This window comes from Bubalus bubalis, chromosome 14 (genome assembly GCF_019923935.1).
Source record: "Bubalus bubalis isolate 160015118507 breed Murrah chromosome 14, NDDB_SH_1, whole genome shotgun sequence".
NCBI lineage: Eukaryota > Metazoa > Chordata > Mammalia > Artiodactyla > Bovidae > Bubalus > Bubalus bubalis.
In genome coordinates, this window is record NC_059170.1 from 79852565 (window position 1) to 79867788 (window position 15224).

At 42.9% G+C, this 15224-nt stretch overlaps 1 protein-coding gene across 3 annotated transcripts in view; it reads right to left on the bottom strand.

Annotated features, from left to right (window-relative positions):
* LOC102389404 (SLX4 interacting protein) overlaps window positions 1-15224 on the bottom strand; it is a 91466-nt gene that overhangs the window by 31972 nt on the left and 44270 nt on the right. For all 3 annotated transcript variants that reach the window (XM_044928300.2, XM_045162730.1, XM_045162731.1), the window contains one exon: window positions 4534-4611. In XM_044928300.2, the coding sequence (XP_044784235.1) occupies window positions 4534-4611 (78 nt within the window). The remainder of the gene's footprint in view (window positions 1-4533; window positions 4612-15224) is intronic.

Genomic DNA, 15224 nt, shown 5'->3' on the forward strand with positions numbered 1-15224 from the left:
CCAAGTAAGGCGGTAGGTGTTGCAAGAGGGCATCAGAGGGCAAACACACTGAAATCATACTCACAGAAAATTAGTCAATCTAACACACTAGGATCACAGCCTTGTCTAACTCAATGAAACTAAGCCATGCCCGTGGGCAACCCAATACGGGTGGGTCATGGTGGAGAGATCTGACAGAATGTGGTCCACTGGAGAAGGGAATGGCAAACCACTTCAGTGTTCTTGCCTTGAGAACCTCATGAACAGTATGAAAAGGCAAAATGGTAGGATACTGAAAGAGAAACTCTCCAAGTCAGTGGGTGCCCAATATGCTACTGGAGATCAGTGGAGAAATAACTCCAGAAAGAATGAAGGGATGCAGCCAAAGCAAAAACAATACACAGCTGTGGATGTGACTGGTGATAGAAGCAAGGTCTGATGCTGTAAAGAGCAATATTGCATAGGAACCTGGAATGTCAGGTCCATGAATCAAGGCAAATTGGAAGTGGTCAAACAAGAGATGCCAAGAGTGAAAGTTGACATTCTAGGAATCAGTGAACTGAAATGGACTGGAATGGGTGAATTTAACTCAGATGACCACTGTATCTACTACTGCGGGCAGGAATCCCTCAGAAGAAATGGAGTAGCCATCATGGTCAACTAAAGAGTCTGAAATGTAGTACTTGGATGCAATCTCAAAAACGACAGAATGATCTCTGTTCGTTTCCAAGGCAAACCATTCAATATCACAGTAATCCAAGTCTATGCCCCAACCAGTAATGCTGAAGAAGCTGAAGTTGAATGGTTCTATGAAGACCTACAAGACCTTTTAGAACTAACACCCAAAAAAGATGTCCTTTTCATTATAGGGGACTGGAATGCAAAAGTAGAAGTCAAAAAACACCTGGAGTAACAGGCAAATTTGGCCTTGGAATACAGAAAGAAGCAGGGCAAAGACTGATAGAGTTTTGCCAAGAAAATGCACTGGTCATAATAAACACCCTCTTCCAACAACACAAGAGAAGACCCTTTACATGGACATCACCAGATGGTCAACACCGAAATCAGATTGATTATATTCTCTGCAGCCAAAGATGGAGAAGCTGTATACAGTCAGCAAAAACAAGACCAGGAGCTGACTGTGGCTCAGACCATGAAATCCTTATTGCCAAATTCAGACTTAAATTGAAGAAAGTAGGGAAAACCACTAGACCATTCAGGTATGACCTAAATCAAATCCCTTATGATTATACAGTGGAAGTGAGAAATAGATTTAAGGGCCTAGATCTGATAGATAGAGTGCCTGATGAACTATGGAATGAGGTTTGTGACATTGTGCAGGAGACAGGGATCAAGACCATCCCCATGGAAAAGAAATGCAAAAAAGCAAAATGGCTGTCTGGGGAGGCCTTACAAATACCTGTGAAAAGAAGAGAAGCGAAAAGCAAAGGAGAAAAGGAAAGATATAAACATCTGAATGCAGAGTTCCAAAGAAGAGCAAGGAGAGATAAGAAAGTCTTCTTCAGCAATCAGTGCAAAGAAATAGAGGAAAACAACAGAATGGGAAAGACTAGGGATCTCTTCAAGAAAATCAGAGATACCAAAGGAACATTTCATGCAAAGATGGGCTCGAAAAATGACAGAAATGGTATGGATCTAACAGAAGCAGAAGATATTAAGAAGAGGTGGCAAGAATACACAGAAGAACTGTACAAAAAAGATCTTCATGACCCAGATAATCACGATGGTATGATCACTGACCTAGAGCCAGACATCCTGGAATGTGAAGTCAAGTGGGCCTTAGAAAGCATCCCTACGAACAAAGCTAGTGGAGGTGATGGAATTCCAGTTGAGCTATTCCAAATCCTGAAAGATGATGCTGTGAAAGTGCTGCACTCAATATGCCAGCAAATTTGGAAAACTCAGCAGTGGCCACAGGACTGGAAAAGGTCAGTTTTCATTCCAATCCCAAAGAAAGGCAATGCCAAAGAATGCTCAAACTACCGCACAATTGCACTCATCTCACACACTAGTAAAGTAATGCTCAAAATTCTCCAAGCCAGGCTTCAGCAATATGTGAACCGTGAACTTCCTGATGTTCAAGCTGCTTTTAGAAAAGGCAGAGGAACCTGAGATCAAATTGCCAATATCCGCTGGATCATGGAAAAAGCAAGAGTTCCAGAAAAACATCTATTTCTGCTTTATTGACTATGCCAAAGCCTTTGACTGTGTGGATCACAATAAACTGTGGAAAATTCTGAAAGAGATGGGAATACCAGACCACCTGATCTGCCTCTTGATAAATTTGTATGCAGGTCAGGAAGCAACAGTTAGAACTGGACATGGAACAACAGACTGGTTCCAAAGAGGAAAAGGAGTTCGTCAAGGCTGTATATTGTCACCTTGTTTATTTAACTTATATGCAGAGTACATCATGAGAAACGCTGGACTGGAAGAAACACAAGCTGGAATCAAGATTGCCAGGAGAAATATCAATAACCTCAGATATGCAGATGACACCACCCTTATGGCAGAAAGTGAAGAGGAACTCAAAAGCCTCTTGATGAAAGTGAAAGTGGAGAGTGAAAAAGTTGGCTTAAAGTTCAACATTCAGAAAACGAAGATCATGGCATCCGGTCCTATTACTTCATGGGAAATAGATGGGGAAACAGTGGAACCAGGATCAGACTTTATTTTGGGGGGCTCCAAAATCACTGCAGATGGTGACTGCAGCCAAGAAATTAAAAGACGCTTACTCCTTGGAAGGAAATTTATGACCAACCTAGATAGCATATTCAAAAGCAGAGACATTACTTTGCCAACAAAGGTTCGTCTAGTCAAGGCTATGGTTTTTGCTGTGGTCATGTATGGATGTGAGAGTTGGACTGTGAAGAAGGCTGAGCGCCGAAGAATTGATGCTTTTGAACTGTGGTGTTGGAGAGGACTCTTGAGAGTCCCTTGGACTGCAAGGAGATCCAACCAGTGCATTCTGAAGGACATCAGCCCTGGGATTTCTTTGGAAGGAATGATGCTAAAGCTGAAACTCCAGTACTTTGGCCACCTCATGCGAAGAGTTGACTCATTGGAAAAGGCTCTGATGCTGGGAGGGATTGGGGGCAGGAGGAGAAGGGGATGACAGAGGATGAGATGGCTGGATGGCATCACTGACTCGATGGACATGAGTCTGAGTCAACTCCGGGAGTTGGTGATAGACAGGGAGGCCTGGTGTGCTGGAATTCATGGGGTTGCAAAGAGTCGGACATGACTGAGCGACTGATCTGATCAAATGATTCCTCTGAAAAATAAGAATGCTAGAACAGCAGATTTTAAACAACGTGGTGCCAGGTATTTATCAACAGAAAGCCCTTCATTCTGCTTAGGTTGTAACTGAGATTTGCATGAACATTTAAATAAAAATTTAGGCAATGGCAATCCCTTCCATGAAGGGTAGCTAGCCTGTATTTTAACGGATACAAAGTTAACTGATTTATTTTACTAAGAGGATTGAACAGAGTGGAAGGCCCCACCGTGAGAGTAATACAGTCAAGTGACACTTAAAGTTAAGAAAGTGCAGATAATTGCAAAGATCCCAAGACCAAACCTTTACACAGTTCATTTTTTGTTGTTGTTGCTTTGGTTAGAATACTGTATTTTACTTGGAAGTACTGCTGCTGCTGCTACGTCGCTTCAGTTGTGTCCGACTTTGTGCGACCCCATGGATGGCAGCCCACCAGGTCCCCTGTCCCTGAGATTCTCCAGGCAAGAACACTGGAGTGGGTTGCCATTTCCTTCTCCAATGCATGAAAGTGAAAAGTGAAAGTGAAGTCCCTCAGTCGTGTCCGACTCTTCCCGACCCCATGGACTGAAGCCTACCAGGCTCCTCCGTCCATGGGATTTTCTAGGCAAGAGTACTGGAGTGGGGTGCCAGAAGTACTACTGCTTTTATTTTTTCCTAAGTTTTTATTGGAGTATAGTTGCCGCACAGTTCATTTTTAATGTCCCTGTTTCATATCTTATTTACTAAAATCAGCAAAGGAAGCTGAGTTAAATTTTCTTTCCAAAGCTCAGATGGACTTGGAGAGCAGTTGTTAGCATCTGACTCTGTTGTTGTTGGCTGGACACATTTGACCTCATCTCCTCAGTGGACATCTTGACTCGTAGAGCCGTGGGGGTAGGGGGCCCCATCACACACCTACGGAGAGGCCCTGGCGGCTCAGGGCCGGGAATACACTTTTTCACACACACGCTCGCTCTGTACTCCAAGGCCCCAGTGTTCACAGACAGCGGTCTAACTGCCTGAAGTGACTCTGGATGCTCAAGTGCCAAGAGGCAGCAGGAAAGGAAGGCGGAGCGTGGCCCCGCTCACTGGGCTGAGGCAGGCAGTGAACAGAGCAAGATGGAAAAAAATAATCTCAAGTGCTTGCAAACACTCTTAATTAGTACTTCAGTTTCATGAAGGCTATGTGGCCACTAGGAATCGTCATTCCTTAATTTTCATTCCTTCTCTAAGGACACACTTACTGTGCAGAATGACCCAAGAAATTGGCTTCTTACCTGTCCTTGGTGAGCCCCTCAGGCAGCGGAGACGTATTCCTCTTTTTAGGAAATAGGCTGTGATGTGAAAGCCGTAACCTGAAAAGTGAGTATCATACATCACTCATGTGTGAAATTGAATTTTAAAAATGATACAAATGAACTTACTTATGAACAGAAACAGATTCACAGATTTTGAAAACAAACCTATGGTTACCAAAGGGGAAATGTGAAGGGGGATCCATTAGGAGCTTGGGATTAACATATATACACTACTATATATAAAAAGATAAGCAACAAGGACCTACTGTATAGCACAGAGAACTATGTTCAATATCCTGTAATAAACCATAATGGAAAAGAATATGAAGAAGAATGTATATATATACGTATAATTGAATGACTCTGCTGTACACCTGAAACCAACACTACAGTGTAAATCAACTATACTGCAATAAAGTAAAATGAAAACGCCTGTAAAGTGAAAGAGGCCAGCATCAGACTAAACGCTTGTCTGAGAAGGAACCCCACAGGCCCAGCCCAGCGCCTGCCGCCCAGTGAGCACTCAGTGATTGCCTAGTGAGTCAGAGTAGGAGGATCTGTAGAGGCCTCTTCCAGAGGAAGAGGTGCACATGCCTGAGTAACTCCTAGGAGGCCTGGCCACGGCACCTGGAACGGCCTCCAATCACTGAAACGGCTCAGTTACTCTATGTGGAAAATGGCCTAACTGAGGAGGTCGGACCAAACAGGCCTAACAATCAGGCCCTCAGGTAGGATGCTTAATTCAGGCTGAGCGGTTGTACCATTGGCCACTCTTTGATGCTCACAGCTTATCAGCTCACATAATGAAGAGTTTAAAGTATTTGAAGAGGAGTGTGTTTTGCCTATAAGTTATTCTAGTTCAAGTAAAGTCTTTATATAGGATGTGATGAAACGAAATATGACGTAAGTCGCCCTCCCTCCCCCCAAAAAAGAGGCAGAAAAAACTCTCCAACCACCAGAATGGCCAAACTGGAAAAGGCCATGAACACCAACTGTTGGCAAGAATGTGGGCTAACAGGAATTCTCATGCACTGACAGCTGCTTTCAGGACCTAAAGCTGAACTCAAGCATAAACACAGGGTGCATGAATAGCACTTTTCACAGAAGTCCCAAACCGGAACTGATGTAAATATCCATCAAAAGTAGAATTTTTCATTGAAAACAAAGTGGGGTGTGGGGGAGGTAACAGTCACACAGTGCAAATCCTACTCTGCCCCTAAAAGTAAATGAACTTCAGCTAGAGGCCATATCAGGACTAAATCTCACAAGCATAAAGTTAAGCAAAAGAAACCTGGTCTGAAGGAGTGCACTCCACCATCTGTAACGATGGAGACGTCACCATTCCTCTTACCATCATCAAAATCTGCAGCAACAAAACTTCCGTAGTCACGGGAAGTACCAACATAGTTGCCTCCTCTCTACATCCCTCCCTTCTTTCCTCCCTTACAGCCCTGCTCCAAGTATAAAGCGGTCTGTCAACGAGCCTCCCGAAATGATCAAGTAAAAATGTCTGGTAAACACAGTCGGGTACCTGGTGGGAGAATCAGAAGTGAAAGGCCCACCGAAGAAGGGTGAGGGTTCCCAGGTTCCCAAACAACTTCAGCAAATCACTTATCCTCAGAGTCAGGATTTTAGTCATAAAACTGGAAGGTCCAGGAGTTAAAAGAGGTGGTCTCCAGGTCCACTGGACTCTCCAAAGACCAATATGATGCTTGTTTTGAAATAATTTATATATAAAGAATACAATTAAAGAAGTTTCCAGTTCTACACTCAAATATCCTTCTGTCACCCTCACAGAAAGATCCAGAACATCAGTGACCAAAGGCCTGATGTCCTGTCTGCACAAGCTGTGACAGCGCCGCTGCTTCAGCCGTGGGGGTTTCGCAACAGTGACATCTACGGCAGGGTAATCTCCAGGTTTACAGAGATGAAATATGTTTTTTCCTAACACACTTGAAGTGGATTGCATTTTGGTCATGTGGCTTTCTTCTGCTTAAAATGTCAAATGAAATATGCACACCACTGGCATTATCCTGAGTGCTTTAAAACAAATACTTCGGCCCTTAGGTCACCGCGAGAGTGGAAGTGACATCCACATCTGTTTATTTGTCTTGCAGCTGGGGGAGGGGGGACATAGAAACACACAGAGAGAAGTGATTTTCAAAGTAATGATTTATTATGTGAGTTTTGCAAAGGACTGAACAACAAAAATGCATTATCAAAGTCACTCTACCTTTGCTGCGGATCACACTTTAATGCTTATAGTTCCACATGATTAGGGGTCAGAGAACATGCTCCAATTCTCAAAACTCTTTTTGCTGTACAAATTCTCCAGGAATAAAGTGTTATTGGTAGGAAGGGGCTAAATCTGAAGTTGACTAGGAAAGTTCCAGTATGAGTTCAGGAAGCCTGGTATCTGGAGATACCACTTGAGTGATAACAAAATCCTGCTTGGTCAGCTGTCTCAATACACCGCCTTCCCCTCTAGGAAAATAAAGCAACATAAGTCAAACTCGGACTGTTTTACTACTGACATTACTAGGAGAGTGGAGTTTACTGAAATCTTTCCTCCTCTGTCCCACTCCCCTCACCGCCCCCAGGACAGGATTGTCTTAAAGGGAATCCTTCCTAACCCGGTGTCTTCTTATGGTTTTAGCGGAAAACCCTGCTGAACACACCTATAAGAGAAATGGTAAGTTTACCATGTAAAAGAGATTTGCACTTGCTTAGTCCAAATTATACTGGCTGTGTTGCTTACTGTTTAAAGAGAAAGCAGAAGAGAGAGAAAACACAAAAAGTGTTTGTGTCTGTTCTTACAGCAACCTAACTCTGATACGTAAGTAAAGAAACTCACAGCTGTTGAAATACACTGAATTGACATACTTAGGGAGCTGTATTTCATTTATCCACAGATAAAGGCAGTGATAAAGACTGCATTATCTTTGCTCTTTAATGACATTGATTTCACAGAGTTGAGCAGGCCTCTGAGACTGTGTACTAATCCAGGGCTCAAGCAAAGCTCCACTATGCTTGAAAGCTAAATGGCAGCTTGGCAAAGAATCCAGGGGACCCTCTGCTTCCCCCTTCTTGGGCACCAGCTCCAGGCTTGCAATATTGATGCTCTAAAAGCCCAGAACTGGGGTCAGGGCTGGGAGGAAGAAGCAAAATAGAAATCATAAAGTGATTTCATCTTTACCTTTTCATAAATCATAAACCTTTTCATCTGAAAATTACATGGCAATGGTATTCCAAAATCTAGAGGCACTTGTAAATCACAATTAAGGATGCCTATTTTCTTGAGAGCTACTGTGGTCCTCCTTAGCCTGAAAAATCTATCTTTAGTCACAAATAGAGACTGGGATTAGAGAGAGAACTGCTTTATCATGGAAGCATCTTACCACCGGTAGTCTTCAGGTAGGTCTATTTCAAAAAATAATTGGGTTACCATGGTAGCTCAGACAGTAAAGAATCTGCCTGCAATTCAGGAGACCCAGGTTCAATCCCTGGGCTGGGAAGATACCCTGGAGAAGGGAATGGCAATCCAATTTAGTATTCTTGCCTGGAGAACTCCAAGGACAGAGAAGCCTGGCAGGCCTCAGTCTATGGGGTCACAAAGAGCCAGACACGACTGACAGACTAACAGACACACACTGCACTGCTTAATGTACGAGACGTCCAGTCCCAGCCAGAGACCAGCGTCTCCCCAGCAGCCCCCAAAGTCTCCTATCCCTGCGCCTCCCAAGCTCCATGCTTTATAAGGAGCTGCTGTACTGCCCACCACCTTCCAACAGACAACCTCCCAATGCCCCAGTGACGTTCTAGATGCCGACCTATTGCCACATGCACTTCCTCTACTCTGCTCCAAAGAACATCAAGAACCTGAGAAAAAAAGGAGATGGGGTCATATTTGTGAGATAAAGAAAGGGTGGTCTCTGCTTTAAGGACAGAGTTCTGCTACTATTTCATTTTGCATTCTGTCTAAAATAAACTGCTCCAAATGGCTTTATTAGAAATTTAGAGACTTTATGAAATAGAAAGGAAAAACAAACAAACAAAAAAATCAAATATGAGTTGAACAAGTTCCACCCTGACTTAGGGAGGCAGCAGATTAGTCTTAAGTAGTACTGTGCTCCAATGAGTAATAGTACTTTTGAAGGAAGTGGTCGTTTATTTGGGCCGTTATATCGATATTTCACAATCCCAAGATGCTAAGAGCAAATCTACAACATGGAGTTTTTACTGTAAAGCCATCCAGCTTTGCTTGTTTTCCAGGGATTCCTGGCCAATGTGACCTGAGCTTCCGCAAGACTGCCAAGGGGAAGCTGCGGTCCAGCTTGTGGTGGGAAGCCCTCTCCCACTGTGATTAGGAAAGCAATTCACAGGAGCCTGGGAAACCGCCTTGGGGTCACCTGCTGAGCCCCTGGACGGCTAGCCTGGGGCCTGGGCAGGAAAGTACCACTCACAGTGCGCTCCACCCACCACTCGGAATCCCCTCCAGCAAAGCCTTCTCTGAAACCACAGGAAGCCCTCAGCAAGACCTACTGTGGCCCACAGCACTTCTCTCCCTGGGACAACTGCTTCGTTTGTATCATTACTCACAAGCATGAAAAATTTCAAACACCCAGAAAAGTGGAAAAACAGTGCCATGAACACCCAAAGCCCACCATCTAGACTCAATAATGGTTAATATTGTATCATATTTCACATACACACTTGCTATATACCATTTCAGAATAGATATCCTTATGGATAACTCCACAATATGTAATACAGACTCCTAGACAATGGCATTCTCCTACATCACAAAATCCCATAATCGTAACTGACATGACATTATTGCTTAAATGGTCCACATCGAAATTCTCAAACTGTCCCCCAAATTACTGATACTTCTGAATTAGAATCCAACCAAAGGTCACACACTGCATCTGGTTTTGTCTCTTTTACCTAGAATAATCTCTCTCTCTCCCTTTTATCCACTATTTTAGAATGCCAGCCACTTATTAATATTGATGGCTTCTTTAGCTGTTGCAGGAAATTTTAAGTTTAAACTAAAGCTGTGATCACAATTTGAAGTCTAGAACAGAGACGATTTGAAGATTTAGTCCTAAAGTTGATTTCAAAGAAACCAAACCTTAAATGTATAAATACTTCAACTCTCAGCTAAGGTAAGCTTACTTAAGCATGTGGGAGAGTGGTCTCATATTGGTCTACCTTTGCTGTAAGAAAGGGCACTTGGTGGCAACCAGATGCCTCCTGGCTGAACTAGCAGCAGCTCCCTCCTGTGAGCCGGCTCAGACTTGTGACTGTTCCCAGGCTGAGGTCGTGAGTCAGGGCTCATTCACCAGGTGAAGACTTGAGTGAGATTTAATAAGACAGCATGAAGAAAGGGGCTGATACCTATCAAGTACGGACACTATCTTGGTGCTGGATTACTCCAGGAACACAGAACATACTTAAAAGATGGAGACTTGCATCTATTTTAAAGCTATTTCATTCAGGAGAGATGATGTCATAAGTCATGACTTCGGGAACTGTGCCTATTCGGAAAGTGATACCTGTCCTTATCAGATGGTCAAGGCTAGAAAAGTCATGAGTTTGATACCATCTGTTAGAACTTAAAGGACAAACCAAGTATGACATGGGGCCTTGGGAAAAGACTTTATGGAGCCCTCTGAAACATTTTGTGGGTCTCAGTCTGACCTTCATCACTGCTGATGTGGGTGTGGATGCAGAAAGAAATTGTTCTGTGGGAACCAAAAACAAGAGTCCTTCATAAGTTTAAGAATACACACAGGAGCCTAGTCTAAGACCACAACTGGGAAACAATTTGGGTGGGTAAATGGAATATTTGGTCCTGGGTTAAAAATTTCACTTATTACCCAAGACATTTAGAGACTCCAAAACATTTCCCTTGAGATAACATTTCATGTCTTTAAATAAGGACAGTGCTGGACTCTGAGTCACAATAAAGCTATGTCTATTTGATGCCAAAACAAATGGGCAAACTGGTTAGATCCATTTAAAAAAAAAAAAAAACCTGTGAACAAAATAATTACTTGTGGCCAAATACTGCAGCCAAAGATGGAGAAGCTCTATACAGTCAGCAAAAACAAGACTGGGAACTGACTGTGGCTCAGATCATGAACTCCTTATTGCCAAAATCAGACTGAAATTGAAGAAAGTAGGGAAAACCACTAGACCATTCAGGTATGACCTAAATCAAATCCCTTATGATTATATAGTGGAAGAGAGAAATAGATTTAAGGGACAGATCTGATAGACAGAGTGCCTGATGAACTATGGATGGAGGTTTGTGACATTGTACAGGAGACAGGGATCAAGACCATCCCCATGGAAAAGAAAGGCAAAAAAGCAAAATGGCTGTCTTGGGAGGCCTTACAAATACCTGTGAAAAGAAGAGAAGCAAAAAGCAAAGGAGAAAAGGAAAGATATAAACATCTGAATGCAGAGTTCCAAAGAATAGCAAGAAGAGATAAGAAAGCCTTCTTCAGCGATCAATGCAAAGAAATAGAGGAAAACAACAGAATGGGAAAGACTAGAGATCTCTTCAAGAAAATTAGAGATACCAAGGGAACATTTCAGGAGAAGATGGGCTCGATAAAGGACAGAAATGGTATGGACCTAACAGAAGCAGAAGATATTAAGAAGAGATGGCAAGAATACACAGAAGAACTGTACAAAAAAGATCTTCACGACACAGATAATCACAATGGTGTGATCACTCACCTAGAGCCAGACATCCTGGAATGTGAAGTCAAGTGGGCTTTACAAAGCATCACTACGAACAAAGCTAGTGGAGGTGATGGAATTCCAGTTGAGCTATTCCAAATCCTGAAAGATGATGCTGTGAAAGTGTTGCACTCAATAGGCCAGCAAATTTGGAAAACTCAGCAGTGGCCACAAGACTGGAAAAGGTCAGTTTTCATTCCAATCCCAAAGAAAGGCAATGCCAAAGAGTGCTCAAACTACTGTACAACTGCACTCATCTCACACGCTAGTAAAGTGATGCACAAAATTCTCCAAACCAGGCTTCAGCAATACGTGAACCATGAACTTCTCTGGTTTGAAAAAAGGCAGAGGAACCAGAGATCAAATTGCCAACATCTGCTGGATCATGGAAAAAGCAAGAGAGTTCCAGAAAAACATCTATTTCTGCTTTACTGAGTATACCAAAGCCTTTGACTGTGTGGATCACAATAAACTGTGGAAATTCTGAAAGAGATGGGAATACCAGACCACCTGACCTGCCTCTTGAGAAACCTATATGCAGGTCAGGAAGCAACAGTTAGAACTGGACATGGAACAACAAACTGGTTCCAAATAGGAAAAGGAGTACGTCAAGGCTGTATATTGTCACCCTGCTTATTTAACTTATATGCAGAGTACATCATGAGAAACGCTGGGCTGGAAGAAGCACAAGCTGGAATCAAGATTGCCGGGAGAAATATCAATAACCTCATATATGCGGATGACACCACCCTTATGGCAGAAAATGAAGAGGAACTCAAAAGCCTCTTGATGAAAGTGAAAGTGGAGAGTGAAAAAGTTGGCTTAAAACTCAACATTCAGAAAACGAAGGTCATGGCATCTGGTCCCATCACTTCATGGGAAATAGATGGGGAACAGTGGAAACGGTGTCAGACTTTATTTTGGGGGGCTCCAAAATCACTGCAGATGGTGACTGCAGCCAGGAAATTAAAAGACGCTTACTCCTTGGAAGGAAAGTTATGATCAACCTACACAGCATATTCAAAAGCAGAGACATTACTTTGCCAACAAAGTTCTGTCTAGTCAAGGCTATGGTTTTTCCAGTAGTCATGTATGGATGTGAAAGTTGGACTGTGAAGAAAGCTGAGCGCCAAAGAATTGATGCTTTTGAACTGTGGTGTTGGAGAAGACTTTTGAGAGTCCTTTGGACTGCAAGGAGATCCAACCAGTCCATTCTAGAGGAGATAAGTCCTGGGTGTTCTTTGGAAGGACTGATGTTCAAGCTGAAACTCCAATACTTTGGGCACCACATAGAAGAGTTGACCCATTGGAAAAGACTCTGATGCTGGGAGGGATTGAGGGCAGGTGGAGAAGGGGGACGACAGAGGATGAGATGGCTGGATGGCATCACCGACTCGATGGACATGAGTTTGAGTGAACTCCGGGAGTTGGTGATGGACAGGGAGGCCTGGTGTGCTGCGATTCATGGGGTTGCAAAGAGTCGGACACGACTGAGTGACTGAACTGAAATTTAGTCAGGAAAAAAACAAAACAAATTTTCTACCTGTAGCCTCACTACCCATAACATGACAGACTCTGTATGTAATACCACTGGCCACATGCTATTATTATTTACAAGATCCATCAGTTCAGTGCTGTTCAGTTCAGTCCGACTCTTCGCAACCCCATGGACTGCAGCACGCCAGGCTTCCCTGTCCAACACCACCTCCCCAAGCTTGCTCAAACTCATGTCCATTGAGTCAGTGATGCCATCCAACCATTTCATCTTCTGTCGTCCCCTTCTCCTACTGCCTTCAGTCTTTCCCAGCATCAGGGTTTTTCAAATGAGTTGGTTCTTCCCCTCAGGTGGCCAAAGTATTAGAGTTTCAGTTTCAGTATCAGTCCTTCCAATAAACACCCAGGACTGATTTCCTTTAGGGTGGACCGGTTGGATCTCCCTGCAGTCCAAGGGACTCAAGAGTCTTCTCCAGTACCACAGTTCAAAAGCATTGATTCTTCTGCATTCAGCTTTCTTTATGGTCCAACTCTCGCATCCGTACATGACTTCTGGAGAAACCATAGCTTTGACTAGATGGACCTTTGTTGGTAAAGTAATGTCTCTGCTTTTTAATATGCTGTCCAGGTTTGTCACAGCTTTTCTTCCAAGGAGCAAGCATCTTTTAATTTCATGGCTGCAGTCACCATCTGCAGTGATTTTGGAGCCCCCCAAAATTAAGTCTTTCACTGTTTCCATTGTTTCCCCATCTATTTGCCATGAAGTGATGGGACCAGATGCCATGATCTTAGTTTTCCGAATGTTGAGTTTTAAGCCAACTTTTTCACTCTCCTCTTTCACTTTCATCAAGAGGCTCTTTGGTTCTTCGTTTTCTGCCATGAGGGTGGTGTCATTTGCGTATCTGAGGTTATTGATATTTCTCCCGGCAATCTTGATTACAGCTTGTGTTTCCTCCAGCCCAGCATTTCTCATGATGTACTCTGCATATAAGTTAAATAAGCAGGGTGACAATAAACAGCTTTGACATACTCCTTTTCCTATTTGGAACCCGTTTGTTGTTCCATGTTCAGTTCTATCTGTTGTTTCCTGACCTGCATACAGATTTCTCAAGAGGCAGGTCAGGTGGTCTGGTATTGCCATCTCTTTAAGAATTTTCCACAGACTGAGACATTATCACTTCAGATTTTTTTCCCCCACTGCTTTCCTACTTTTTTGTTTATAAGAATATATATACCCTTAACATTAAATATGAAAACTGTGCTTAGATGATATTCAAGCACAGATGAAATGATATTCAAAACAATGGTGCCCCACAGTAATGATGGGAGTGATGTGATACTGGATACTTATAAAACTCAAAGTTACCCACAAAGTCTTTCACTCATATTTATATAACTATGTACAAAAGCAACAGACTTTTAACAAATCTTCTAAACTAAGTAGCTAGTTGTTTGAACTCTAGGCTCTTGAAACAGGTCCTCTGCAAAATCTGTCAAACTTCCTATGCCCAACATGAGGAAATACCAGATGAACGATGAGCTCTGTGGGCTCTGTGCCTTGCAATGGGCGCACTGCAGCTTCGACAACCATATGCATTGAGTTCTTGAACCATGGCACTATTCCAACAGGATCACAGACTCACAGGACAGGAAAGACCTTTGAGAAATCACCTGGTCCACTTCTTGCTTAGTAGTCAGACCATATTTAAACCACATTTTAAAAACAACCCTGAAAATGAAAAATGCCATGCCTGTGTATGGGCAACTCAGTTCTTCCTTTATCACTGGAGCTGAGGTTGCAGACTAAAATGCTTAAAGGGCAAGGCAGATAACAGGAAGGGCTGGGTTCTGACATGGAGAACTGGAGAAAGCACACAGCTGTTTTAAAGAGGGGCCAGTCGCTTCGGAATTCCAGCCATCAGCTGCCACTGAAACTCCGGCACAGGATACTAGATTTTAAGCCTTGCCAGAAAAGCTGGAAATGTAAATTTTCATGTGAGACCTCCCAAGTTTCAAATTAGCAATGAATTCAAAGTTTTATAATATACTCTACAGTCCAAAGAAAATGTTCCCAAGGGCCACTTTGGCGTCACACTGTCAGTTTGCAATATTTAATCTGAGTCACTCACATTCTAGCTGAAGTTCATTTTCCTGTGTCTTGTCTTCAGCAGAGTTGAAGGAAAGCTGGCCGCTATCACGTGCTTGGAGACAGGTATTCAGTTTCAATTCAGTCATTTACTCTAAGCTAAATAAACCCCGGTCCTTGACCTCACTACACAGGATATGCTTATGTACATTTAATCATCTTTCTGACACTTCTAAGTCCTGATGGCAAAGCTACACAGTTAACGGTCTGACTCAATGTGGGGGAAAACGAAAAGATTATACCATTTTAGAAAACAATAATTGCATGAAGGTGTGAG